The 14,252-nt window shown below is 40.2% G+C and overlaps 1 protein-coding gene across 4 annotated transcripts in view; it reads left to right on the top strand.

Moving 5' to 3' along the window:
- The window catches only part of MED13L (mediator complex subunit 13L), a 415,135-nt gene that overhangs the window by 389,665 nt on the left and 11,218 nt on the right, over positions 1–14,252 (top strand). For all 4 annotated transcript variants that reach the window (XM_038373355.2, XM_038373354.2, XM_043497783.1 and 1 more), the window contains exons 27-28: positions 968–1,144; positions 14,009–14,163. In XM_038373355.2, the coding sequence (XP_038229283.1) occupies positions 968–1,144; positions 14,009–14,163 (332 nt within the window). The remainder of the gene's footprint in view (positions 1–967; positions 1,145–14,008; positions 14,164–14,252) is intronic.

The raw sequence follows: 14,252 nt of genomic DNA, 5'->3' as shown, positions 1-14,252 counted from the left end.
TGTGGGGAGGATGGGATGGTGGAGGGGGAGATTGGAATTGTGACTCACATTGAAAGTGAGGCTAAAACCACGGCCCCCATAATATCCATTTGTTCTTGAAGGGGCCCTGTTATGTACAGAAATCCACAAGGGAGAACCAAATTAAAGTTTGGTTCATGAGGCTCCTCAGTAGATAGTGGAAGTTACTGTGACAACAAGAGATGCTGTTGAGTATATCATGGAACAATTTTCTGGCTTTAAGATTACCTGGATTGTTTAATTTTAAAAATATGTTTCCTCTTCCTCTGTTTCTCATTTGTTTGAATTGTAGTTATTTGTTATTTCTTTTTGTTGGCTTTTTTGTGCTTGAATTTATACTCCCTCTTCATCTCAGGGAGTGCTACATTTTATGTAGCTTTTTGTGAATTTGGGGAATTATTTTTTTTTTCATTTACAATCACTGTTCAGTTCTTAGGTTAAGTCAGATTTTGATTAGCATTATGGATTATAAATAAGACTTCCAGTTTTCAACAAAGGAAAACTCACAGGTATTTTTGGCAATAAATGTCTTGCTTTAAAATCTGGTGGTTTTTCTTTTTTGGTTGTTGGGGTTTTTTAGACAGATTTTTAAACCTTTCCCTTCTCTTCTGTCAGTTTTATGCTACTTTAAGTGTGGGATGGACTAAGGAGCAGCATGAGATGACAGAAGGAAAGATAGAGAGAGCTGCAGTATGAGATCAGGTGGCTAGAGGTTCCATTTATACATATAGTGTTGTGACCTTAAATTCATCAGGCTTTACCAGTAAAAAAGGCTTTTAGACTTAAAGCAAGAAACCTCAGAAAACATTTTTATTAGCATGCCATTCCAGATTACGTGTCTAGTAATTTTATTGGACTAAACACAAATATACAACATATAGATTGAAGATATTACCCAGACATGCAAGATTGAGGATTCATGATTCTGCCTTTGTTTCTGTCCTGAAAGATGCTGTCACTATGGGATCCGTGTTTGGACGCAGTACTGCACTGAATCTGCAATCATCTCAACTGAATACCCCTCAGGATGCCTCTTGTACGCACATCCTGGTATTTCCAACCTCTGCAACCATCCAGGTAGCTCCAGCAAATTATCCCAATGAGGATGGATTTAGCCCCAACAATGGTAAGTTAACTCTGGAGATAGTGGGTGGGTAAAGTATCCCTGTCTGCACTGTGCCTTACAGATGATACTACTCTAGATCAGGCCTGTGCCAGAGAGCACCAAAACTCTGAAGGGTCTGATTCTCCCCTCGCAGATTCCAAGTAGGCTTTGTAAAGGTTCCATTTTTATCATTAGAAGTCGGTAAACATCAATTTAATGGTACACAAGAAATATTTCCATCAATAATAAATGAAATGTAGAAATAGGCAAAGTCAGAAAAATGCTGCTTGAGAACTTATTATTGTTTGATTTAAGGATATTTACTTTGTATATGTTGACATGTGATGTTGATAATTTGTGTTTTAATGGTTAGAAGGCTTTAATTTTTGAATGTCAACCAATGTTCCCTTTAAGCTGTACGGCCGTATAGAAGTCTGTTATTGACAGTGCATCTCTAGTGGCTGGGAGTACAGCTAGCACCCACGTCCCCTCTGCCTAGCGGGGCAAGCTGAGCTGTTTTGTCCAGCTTGGCAGGGAGCTGTCATACAGGGGGAGGGGGAACCTGTGCCACCACCACTGGGAGAGTGATGTGCAGTCCGTGTGTACCTTCACACTCTCAGCTGTCATGGTAGCTCCCTCCTAGGAACCCCATGGGGTGGGGCTGGATGTGAGGCAGACTCTAAAATCAATGGGCAAAGTATGTAGCTCCCTTTAGACCTGAGGCTCCTGGAGGAAAGGCGTGGACTCTCACCCATATATGTATTTATGACTGAAATGTCACTTCAAAAATACCTTATCCTTTTCAATGTCAACTTTTATAAGCTGCTGGCTTGGAGAACTTGATAAGATGGGCACAGCTCAAACGTAGACATTAGAAAATGTCTACAGCGTTTGACATAATCAGTCTGTTGTACAAAAAAAGCCTCAGAACTGAACTTGCTGGTATTAATTGAGGTCTATGAGCTTCTTTTTAATAAAGTAGTTAAACAATTTCATTTGTCCAGACAGGTATTGCATGCAGTGCTTTGCTGTGTATGTTGCAAACAGTTTAGGGTGTGACATGTTCCTTGTTCAGTGCCATGTTCAAGCATAAATTGGGAGTACAGGTGCCAACAGCAGCGCAGAAAAAATGTAGTTCAACATTTAAAGACAATTAGCTTTTGGATGTGGTGGAAACTGAAACAACCAATGTCCTAGGCATGGGGTCTCTTGAAACTGGAAAACGTTTTTCTGTATTCAGTCAGTATTGGGGTCATGGGTAAATGCTGTATTGAAGCTAAAGCAAAGAGGGCATTTACAACTAGTAAAAAATAGAATGAATAGAAACTGGACTTTCTGAAATGGCATTTAGTTCAGAAAGCTCATGGTGATGCAGTAAAAATTCTTCACAACTGGAAACATGGCTTTAGAATTAAGCATTTAATGCATGGAGTCTACTGAAAGCGGACAGAAAAGGGGAAACGTCAGTGAGCAAATTGAGATAAAGTAAAAATACTGATTGATAATGTGCTTCTTGCTATATAAATAAATTCATCCATATTGTCCATGCAGCACATTCACGACCATGCAGTGAAATATGTTAATCTTCGTACCAGCTGGAGAAGCAAGAACTATGCATTTGAATTTCTACAATCTATTAATGTAGGAGACCAAAATGAGATCTTGGCTGCTGTATGCAATTCACAATTTCATAAGCTGGTAATTGACAAAAGCATCAACATTGCAGTGAACAAAATGTCAATCCTCTACATCAAGCTTTGAGCTCAGAATGATGTCAGGCACAAGACTGTGTGTGCTGGTATTATCCAGTTATCTGTATAAGATGCTTGGCATATTAAAGATGCCATAAAACAGTTCTACACAGATCACAATCTGGATACACAGTGAATGGTGGTGTTCATTTCAGATGGTGTCTCCATCATGCTAGGTAATCATAACTGTGTAGCTGCACTACTTAGAGAATGTGTGCTGCACTTACTAGAACAACACGGTGTTGCCCATAGAGTGGACCTAGCCTTGTACGATGCCTGGAAAAGTATGACAGTGATGAAAGAAGTGGAAATGCAATTATGAACTCTATATACAATATTTAGCAGATAAAAAATGTAAGTGAGGAGTGGGCCAGTGTATCAGAAGTGGATGTGTTATCTTGCAGACCTTTGGACTCCAGTGGAGCAAGCAGCAGTCCCTTCCTTATCTGCGTCATTAGCATAAGTAGTAGTTGGTTTTGTTTCTTTTATTCTCCTTCATAGTGTTTCCTTTTACATAAATCACCAAGAGGGTGCCAGATCTCGCTCCATAGATATGGAAGCACTCAAACTTTGGAATTGATGCATCCATCACAATGTGCTCATCTCAGGTGTCTATCTACCAGGGATACAGAACGTGACAGCCGACAATCTCAGTAGGAATTTTTCTCACAGCCACAAATGAGAACTGAACTTAGACCTGCTTCAAGATGCATTCACCCTTTGGAGAATCCTGACTACAGATCTCTTTGCTACTTACTGGAACAAAAAGTGTCCTTGTTACTGCTCCAGGGCCGGTTTGGGGAAACATTCATTGGGAGACACCCTTATCCTTCCATGGGATGGAGACCTCTTGTATACTTTCCATATAAATCAACAGATCCATCTTCCTGTTTTTTTCCCAAACCCAAATTGTGACATCAGTGAGGCAATTCTGCATATTCAAGAAGTAGAAGAGTACTATCATTTTACTTGGACAGGACTAAAGACTTCAGGAAGTCCCCTGAACTCTTCATTTTGCTCGAGCAAAGATCCAAACGCTTGGCAATATTGGCTCAAACACTTTCCAAATGGGTCTCTGCTGCATTAATCACTTATCAAGGGCGCAATCTGCTGCCTTCGTCCAGAATCCGTACACACTCCATGAGGTCAATTTCTACTTCAGTCACATTCCTTAAAAATGACCCTGTCTTGCAAATCTGCAGAACACTGACTTGGGTTCTGCCCACACTTTTGCAAAACATTATGTGATCACTGAAAATTCAGCCTCTGATGTCATCTTCGACTCCACAGTACTCTCTGTAGTAACAGACTCCACTCCGAAGTCCCAGCCTCCAGTGGTGGGTACTGCTCAGGAATCACCTACAGTGGAGCACCCCTAGGGACACCCACTCAAAGAAGAATAGGAAGTTACTCACCTTTAAGAGGTGTCCCTAGGGGTGCTCCACAGCCTGCCCTCCACTCCATAGGGTTCTGCGGTAGAGAAGGAACTGTGGGGGAGGTTTGCCTGTGCAGTGCTAGATAGCCTCAATGCAGACCACGAGGGAGGGAGAGCACATGTGCAGGCACAAGGGACGCTACTACTAAAAATCTCTGATTAGAGGCGCAGAGGCACAGATACACTTATTATGGAACATCCATAGGGACACAACTCGAAGAACCATTGTTACTGCACAAGGTGAGTAACTTCCTCTTATTGGACCAACTTCTGTTGATGAGTCAGACAAGCTTTTGAGCTTACACAGAGATCTTCTTCAGGTCAGGACCAATAAAAGATATTGTCTAATCTGTCTTCCCCATAATTTCCTACAAGTGAAAATTTAAATTGACCCATAAGTTTTCACAACAATGAACATTTGTTGATAAATCAATTTGAAGCATTTTTCAGTTTTTATCTATTGAAATATAATTTAAAAAATGAATTCTTCCAAGCCTTTTCACAAGTAATTGTCATTGACTTTTAATGGCAGTAACTCATTGCGGTGGGAGAACAGTGTACCAGGGATTCTGACTAGCTTTTTTAGGTATCCTGACCAACAACCGCATCCTCTGCTGACTTGTTTGGAAGCAAGTGAACAGCATGCTTTATAAATTAGTCTGAATGTAGGATATCAGGTTGCTCAGCACCAATAGAACATTCTATACATGGGGATGAAAAAAGAATCCAGATAGCTTTGTATCAGTAGCATGTTCTTTCCTATTGTGACTAGTCACATATAGGTACATGTTAGTTGCATGTGTCTATTGACTTGATCAGGCCATTATTTTAATTGGAAGATCCCATTATTTAAGCAACAGCCATGTATATAAAGTTGCATGGAATGATCTTGTTTCAAAAAATACAGTCTTGTATAGGTTTCAGAGTAGCAGCCGTGTTAGTCTGTATTCGCAAAAAAAAAAAAAAGAAGTACTTGTGGCACCTTAGAGACTAACAAATTTATTAGAGCATAAGCTTTCGTGAGCTACAGCTCACTTCATCGGTAGCTGTAGCTCACGAAAGCTTATGCTCTAATAAATTTGTTAGTCTCTAAGGTGCCACGAGTACTCCTTTTCTTTTTGAGTCTTGTATAGGTTAGGCTAGGCTGTTGGTCTAGCAGGTGTAGTCTTTTATACGATTAACTGTAGAAGCTTAATCTGTAGGATTGCTGTTATTTAATACTTTTATCAGATATGGTTTTTCTAGTTTATTATTTTGCAAAGGATCTTTAAAAATGGCTTTAAAACCATTTAAAGTGGTATTTACAAAAATATAAAATAAAATGCTTCAAGAGGGAAGTTGCAGTAAGAAGTAGGAAAAAAATCTATTTTTAATGAAAGAGTCTTTGATCTGCTCCTCATGGAATTTCAGTGGGCCTCACAAGGGGGAAGCTATTCTTAATACATACGCAGCTGCCTTTCAAGGCCCTAGAATCCTGACTGAATGCAGTGTGTACAAATATTTAACCTGCATTAACCTGGACTTTAGTGCTTCAAATGCTAATTAGAATCATGTACAAGGATTGGCGTTCCAAAATGGTGTTAAATTTAATTTTCTTAACTCCGTTCTGTGTTTAATAATTAAACTGCCTTCTAAACTATTAGCCATCTCATTTGTGCTTTGGAGACTAAACAGAGCATGGCGTTAGTTCTGTTTTGTGCAGTAGGGTTGTAGGAAGGAAGTTAATAAACTAGGTTAATTCAGTGCTTTAGCCATCCATTGCTCTCTTCAGAAGATGAAGGAAAACAACCAGCCTGTGTAGATTTAAACACACTTAGCAACCCAGCTTGAAATTACTGTTAGTTGTTCAAGACAAAAAGTCTCCCCTTTGCAATTAAATCCCTTACATTCAGATCAAGTGGAATCAGTCTATTCAGCCACCACAAGTTTAGAAATGGAGTTTAGCGAGTTATATCCCTGCTATTAATTGTATACTATTAAGCTAACTTAAGCTACCTAGAAATGTATGCTATTACACTCTGTTTTAAAACAAAACTGGCTGTTCTTCTAATTAATCTTTATTTTGGCTTCCTCTGTTCTCCCTGACCTGCCACCCCCCGAAAACAGAGGATTTTAGTGGAAGTTTTAAGCATGTAGTAATTATCGTCATTATGTTTGTCAATGTCTCTGCTTCCTGCAAAATCTGGATATGAAAAATATCATTAAAATATACTGCCACATTGAAAGTAACATTTTGCTCTGTGTTTTAAACTGGTAACTTTCCATCATCTGAACAAGCCTTGGCCTCATAACTTGTGTTTCAAATGACTGAGCAATGAGAATGTACTTTTTGTACAGAGTTAACTTGTTTTCTCTCTATTATCTTTTTAGTCACTTCCCACATACTAACATAAACAAACTGAATTAAAATAAGTCAATCCTGTTTTGAGAGCTGTAAGCAAAACTGATGTTTCAGTCTCTCTAAGACCTTTAAGTATTATTAGCACTTCCCTTTAAAGCTAGAAAGAGCAGAAGAACACACAGACTCAATTGAGTTTAGCAAACAACCAGCAATTATTATTTAAAACAAGAGACAGATTACCATTTGTCATAGGATTTTAAGCAAAACCAATTTAGAACCCATAATCCACAGAAGTTTCTACAGAGCAAGCAAACCTGGCCTGGCAGAACTCAACCCCCAACTATGTGCTTCAGAGAATACCCTTAATGTGGCTTATCAGTCAGCCACTTTTCCCCTCCTTATGGATGACCTGTCTTGACAATGCCAGGTCCAGGCTTACAAGGTGGTTCCAAGAATTAGGAGTAACAACAACATTAGTAGTAGTAACAGTTTTCCAAAGCAGTTAATGTTCTGCTTCAGTCCAAACATGTGCTCTTAGCCATTCTCGTGCCTTGTACAGAGGTATAGAGAGCAATGTGGACAAACTGCCGCAGTCTGAGGCAGAGTGTACTGCGGTCCCCACTTCTAGATTGCTCTAGAAATAGCTTCTTGGTTTGTTTAGTTTTAGGTGTAGCTCTACTTTTAGTTTAATCTCGATTTAGAATTTTTCTTTTTATTTATCTAGAGGGTTTATTTCCTTAGACAACCCTCCCATGCCCCATGTCCTCCTCTTAATAGTTATTTACCCAGGGTAAACCTGTTTCCCAAGGGATTCAAACATTGCCAGGAATCTGTCCTGGTCAGTGATGGTCTTTCTTGTATTTGTTGTTTGGGAGACATGCATATCCCAACTAAGTGCAACATCTGTTCAAGATGGATGTTCAAGAGTAGATTCAGGATAAACTGGAAGAATAAATTTAGGCATGCATGCCTGTAGAGAGGTACATTGCATTGACCAAACCAGTGGTGTCTGTCACTTGTTTAAAAGCAGTGCCACATAAGGGCCAAAAATGCCTAGATCTCTTTGGTCACAAGAGCTACTCTTTCACGATGTTACAGTTTAGGACCACTAATTATCAAGCTCTGATTACTCAATATAATCACACAAACTATAGCAAATGTAATTTGTTTATTGAACATCTCCCTCTAGAAAATAGGGAACAATTTCAGATGATAATCACAGAGGTTCAGCTCTTAGCAGTGACCTTGATGGAGAGGACACAGCAGCCTGATCTATTTCTACAGCAGTTGTCATGCATCATGGTGGCAAACATCAAGATTCCCAAGGGAAATCTAGAACACTGTAGAAGGCCTTCTTTTTGATTGACTTAAGCTCTTCAGTGAGTCCACTGTTGAATCCTTGCACATTCTCAAGGAGTCGCGGGCCACACATCTCTTGGGCTCTACAGATCTGTGAACAACAGAAAATTTAGCAGGTCACAGACTGCTCAAAGATTCCACCCAGCTCAGTTCCCTAGGTCTTCTGAACCATCTAAGAGGCCTGGGTTTCAGAAAAGAAAACATTTGCTATATCTTCCTTGTCATCTAAATGTCAATGTTGATGTTTTGGTTGATGGTCAAGAACAGCCCCAACTCAGAATCTAGAACTGCACTATTCTGTCCACCTTCTCCCAACTGTTGCAGACTCTCTTCACTGGTTTCGGTCTTCATGGGAGCAGATTACATCTGTCAGATGAGTTTTGGGGGTTGTAGCATCAGGTTATTCATCTACTTTACCTCCATTCCCTCCACCCCAACCCCTTCTCATCCTGTTTCAGAAATCCATCTCACAAACACTTATTGAGACACAAATACTCTCCCTCCTCTACGGAGCCATAGAACTGGTTTCTGCCAACAGAGAGGTAAGGGCTTTCATTCCAAGTACTTTCTGGTTCTCAAAAAGAACAGGAGATGGAGACTGGTCTTAGATCTCAGGGTGCTGAATACTTTCATCAAAGTGCAAAAGTTCAGGATGGTAACTTTTGCAACTATAATTCCATCATTTAGAGTCAACCTTCAGAATGCCTGTTTTCACCTTGTGGTACATCCATCTCACAAAAGATTCCTCTGCTTCATGGTCAGCCAGAATCACTTCCAGTATCGGGTGTTCCCATTTGGTTAATTCATCCACAAGGGTCTTTTTGAAGATCCTGGCAGTGGAGGCTGCTCACCTATGTTAGTGTGGAATAATGGTGTTCCCTTCCCTCAACAGTTGGCTCCTTAGGGGCTAATCATGCAATGAAATTGTCTCTGCGGTAAGGAAATCTGTGACCCTATTCAACAGGTTAGGACTCCAACTCAATGTGGAAAAGTCCACTTTGACAGCAGTTCAGTAAAATCCGTTTACATGGGCATCTCTGGATGCCGTAACATCCAGGGCTTAGCTACTGTCGGATTTACAGTACTGACAAGTCTGATTTCCAGTGTCAACAAAGCCCACAAACAATGGTCAAAAGTCGTCTTCAACATATAGGTCTTATGGCAGCTTGCATTTTTGCCACATTACACACCAGGTTGCACCTACACTGCTTCCAAAGCTGAGAACCATCTACAGTCCAAACAAACTGAGTCTTGACAAATTGGTGTCCTTTCCTTATCGAGTTCTGCATTCACTCAGTTGGTGGGAGGACCCATCCAAGATCTGTGCAGAGTTTCCTTTATTGAACTTCCCACTACAGTCCCTATAACCTCAGATGCATTCCTCAAGCGATAGATAGCTCATCTCCATACAGATTGTCTAAGGCAAAAGTTCTGCCCAGGAGACCCTTCTCTACATCAGTCTCCTGGAGCTCATGGTGGTCAGGTGTGCCTGCATTCACTTCCTTCCAATAATCAAGGGTCTATCCATCAAGATCATGACAGCCAACATAGATAGATGTACTACAAAAATCACCAAGGAGGCGGGAGATCTCTTTCTCTTTGTGCTGGAGCAATAAAGCTATGGACCTAGTGCATAGCCAATCGTTTTCATTTCAGCCTCTTATCTTCTAGGCAATAAAAACACCATGGTTGATTATTTCAGCCGGCACTTCTCCCAAGATTATGAGTGGGCATCAGACAGCCTGATCCTCAAACATATTTTCCTAACGTGTGGAGTCATTATCACCACCATAAACAGAAAGTGCAATAAACTTTGCTTTAAAGGATGCATAAGCCATCAATCCATGAGGGAAGCCTTCCTCCTTTATGTCTGTCACCTGATACCATTGATATTCAAAGTACTAAACAAGATCAAGAAAAACAGAGCAAAGGTTATTCTAATTGTACCAACTTGGCCAATTCAAGTTTGGTTTCCTTCGCTGATTCTCCTCACTTCTGACCCAGCCTTATAGCTTCCAATTATTTCCCACTTGCTAACTCAGGAGTTGCATTGGTCCAGTTCTTCACCCTGATTTGAACATTCTGTGGCTTAGGGCTTGGTTCCTTGATGGTTCTCTAGGGTAGAAGTCTCTTGTTTGAGAGAGGTGCAGTAAGTTTTATTAAACAGCAGAAAAGACTCAACTAGGAAGACTTGCCAGCAAAAATGGAAGAGATTTCATCATTAGTGTATCCAGTGACCGTTGTCACCTGTCCATTCTTCCCTCTCAGCTGTTCTGGATTACCTGTTGGACTTGAAGAAGTCAAGACTTCCGTTCAAGTTCATTTAGAGGCTATTAGTGCCTTCCATTCCCATGTGGAGGGGTTTTCAAAGAGTTGATTAACTGTTTCCCAGATACCAGAGAGCTCACTGTGGTTGGGATTTAAAGTTGTTTGATGAAACTTTCCTTTGCCACCAATATCCCAGTGCATTAATGGTAGATCCCCCCTTCAGTTTTCTACAAGGAGAAAATATCCCTTCTGTCACATCACAAGTTTTTACCTAAGGTATCCTCAGATTTCCATGCCAACCAGCTCATTCAATATGCAGTTTTCTTCTCTAAGCCATCAGACCAAGGAGGAAGCTGTCCTCCATATATTATATGTTAGAAGGGTATTAGCCTTATGTCTGGATAGAACCCAACCTTTCAGAAAGTCTCTGACTGTTTCTTTTGCAGATAGGGCTGAAGGATCCATGACTTTCACCCAAAGAATTTCAAAGTGGGTTTTGGATTGCATCCTCTCTTGTTTTGAGTCTGTTAATGTTCAGCCCCTCCTAAATTAATAACATTTCTACCAGATGTCAGTGTACTTCCATGACACGGTTAAAAATATACCAATTGCGGAAATTTGCAGAGCTGCCACTTGGGTTTCCGTTCACAACTTCTCCAAATGCGATGCTTTAGTGCACACATCTAGGGCAGATGTTGCCTTTGGTATTACAGTTCTGTTATCAGTCTTAAATCTGGTTCCGAAGTTCCCACCTCCTGCAGGGTGTACTGGTAAGGAGTCACCTGAAGTGGAGCAGCCATACAGATATAAAGAAGGAAGGGTTAACTACCTTGTATAGGAACTGGAGATCATTTAAGGTGTTTGTCACTGTGGGTGCTCTACTACCCTCCTTCCTTTCCCTCTGCATTGGAATCTTGTCTCGCGGGACTTTGTGGTACAGACGGAACTGAGGGTAGTTTGACCATGCTGCCCTGTTTACACTTGGTATGGGGGACAAAGGTGTCTAGAGCACAGGTGCAGACCAAATGGGTACTGCTACCAAAAATCTCTGATAAAAGGCATGTGGAGGGCATACAAACCTGAAATGGAGCACCTATCAGGACAAACATGTCGAAGAACTCTAGTTACTGTACAAGTAACCTCTTCTTCTTTTTCTTCTACCTGTCCCTTGTACCAAGAAGTCGTAAGTGCCGAGATAACTATATGATGCCACTTATCAGAGCTATAACAATAATTGGGCATAATAAAGTTATCTAAACTTGGATTTAAACGGGCTGTTCTTTTAAAATATTTTTATTAGCTAATAAGGCTGGAGCCCAAAAATAACAACTATTCAGGTGTCTTTATTTAAAAAATAAATTAAGGAAAATAATAAAATGGATTGACAATCCAGGGAAGTGAACTTTCTTTAGCAACAGAACAGATTGAACATGATCAACTGGAGTTCAGGTTTTCTCATCTCGCTAATGTGACTTAATTCTGTTTTGGAGGGACTTCTCTAGAAAAAAGAGCAAATGGTCTCAGTGTCCATTCAGTCCTTAGCTTCTGCAGTAAGACTGACAGGAAAAGCTGCAACTCATGGGGGCTGTTGTGTGATTTGGACGTCAGTCCACTAAGAACTGGACTGAGGCCATCACTTAAATTTCATTAAGCCACTGAACCAACATAATATAACAACTTTTGGTCATAACCTATTCAAACCATTGATTTGCAGGTGAAAGGCTGTATGTACCAATGCAAACCCTCTAGAGCTGGTTGAAAATTTTTGATTAAAAAAGGGATACATTTTTCACAAAAATGTTGACCTATTTTTTCCAACAAATTCTAAAATCCTCTAAGCTTGGCATTTGTCAGCTTTCATAGCTTGGACCACATCTTAAGAGTATGTTTTATGGACCAGCTCCCCTCCTTTTTATGATTATATGGGTTATCTCATTCCATTTGCTGTCTAGCCACAGTCCTTAGGTACCTACAGCAAATGCATAAATGGCAAAGTATTATGGAAGTATTTAGGTATTTTAACTGTCTGTTGCACTAAGTCATGCTTTTTGGAGGTGTGTGCGGGGAGTTGAGGGGGCGTAATGAACAAGAACATAAGAATGGCTACACTGGGTCAGACCAAAGGTCCATCCAGCCCAGTATCCTGTCTGCTGACAGTGACCAATGCCAGGTGCCCCAGAGGGAGAGAACGTAACAGGTAATGATCTAGTGATCTCTCTCCTGCCATCCATCTCCACCCTCTGACAAACAGAGGCTCGGGACACCATTTCTTACCCATCCTGGCTAATAGCCCTTAATGGACTTAACCTCCATGAAGGTATCCAGTTGTCTTTTAAACCCTGTAATAGTCCTAGCCTTCACACCTCCTCAGGCAAGGAATTCCATTGTGCGCTGAGTGAAGAACTTCCTTTTATTTGTTTTAAATCTGCTACTCATCAATTTCATTTGGTGGCCCCTAGTTCTTATATTATGGGAACAAGTAAATAACTTTTCCTTATTCACTTTCTCCACACCACTCATGATTTTATAGACTTCTATCATATCCCCCCTTAGTCTCCTCTTTTCCAAGATGAAAAGTCCTAGCCTCTTTAATCTCTCCTCATACGGTGAGATTATGATTATGATTATGATTTATCACTGGCAACTTCTGACTCGGCTCTGGCTTCTCTACCTGCTCCAGGTACATAGGGGAGAACCTGTATCCTCCCTTGGAGTCAGTTAACATAGCTTCTCCACATTTTCAGTTGCTTTAACATAAGTTGATGCTTTTTAAAAACAAAAAACAAAACCATGGATGACTGTAGAAGCAGTGAGAATCAAGGTCCCAGCTCTCTGTGAACCACAGTATGAGAACCTCTGTTCTAAGCTATCCTATATTCCAGGCCTCCATTGGGCTTGCACAGATATTATTTAGATTAATCCAGGGTATAATAATGATATGAATTGATGAGTTTTCATGAGATAAAATGGCAATTCATCAGGCTTTGTTTTCATTTTGGGCCAATGGGAAAATGAAAGTTTCATATAAAAATCAGAGACTTAGCAAAATAATGTGCAGTATTTTGAAGTAATTATGAAATTAATTTCTAACCTTGCATTTCACTATAGGCCAGATTCTGCTATCCTTACATTGAGTAGTACTTCACTCTCTGAGCAGTTCTCTTGAAGTCAGTGAGACTACTCACAGAATAAGATGATGTGAGTGAGGCTGCCAGAATCTGGCCTGTAGCACTGAAAACTTAAAGTACAGCACCTGCTGAAGGCTAACTTAAATACATTTTAGTTTTTAATGCATTTCAAATATTTTGTTGACAATTAGATTGCTGAGAGCAGCTATGATCAACTGCTGTGAGAGTTAATTCAGTCTAACCTAACAATTATTTCCATTTGGAGTGCTAGCAAGCTGATTTGACATGAAAATCTTTTGTTCAGTATATGACTATCTCTAAAATGCAGGATTGTCAGAGATGTCAGCCAATCTGTCAACCTTATTTTTGTTTTTAAATCTGCTGCTGGGATCAAAAGTGCTGACTAAGTGGGATAAAATAATAAAAGATGTACTGTTTGCCTTCAGCAGCATTTTCAGTGTACAGATCAAGGCCGTCACAATAGGAGCATCCTGGAAAAGGGAACTGGTGTCTAACATACAGTAGAGTGAACAGGACTTTATTTATTTTAATTGTACCACAGGTTAGACAAGGGACTTATCTTTTTCTCTCTCTTTCTTTCAGATGACATGTTTGACCTCCCATTCCCAGATGACATGGACAATGACATTGGAATTTTAATCACAGGGAATCTCCACTCTTCTCCAAATTCCTCTCCAGTTCCTTCCCCTGGTTCCCCTTCTGGGATTGGCGTGGGATCTCACTTTCAGCACAGTAGGGTAAGGATCTGTAATGCTCAAGACACATACATATTAAGTAATCCTCCAACAAAGCATTTTCTGTAGTTTCTAAAAATTAACCAGCTGAC

This window comes from Dermochelys coriacea, chromosome 15, assembly GCF_009764565.3.
Source record: "Dermochelys coriacea isolate rDerCor1 chromosome 15, rDerCor1.pri.v4, whole genome shotgun sequence".
Taxonomy (NCBI): Eukaryota; Metazoa; Chordata; order Testudines; family Dermochelyidae; genus Dermochelys; species Dermochelys coriacea.
The sequence above is the reverse complement of the archived record's forward strand: the minus strand, read 5'-3'. Positions and strand labels throughout refer to the sequence as shown.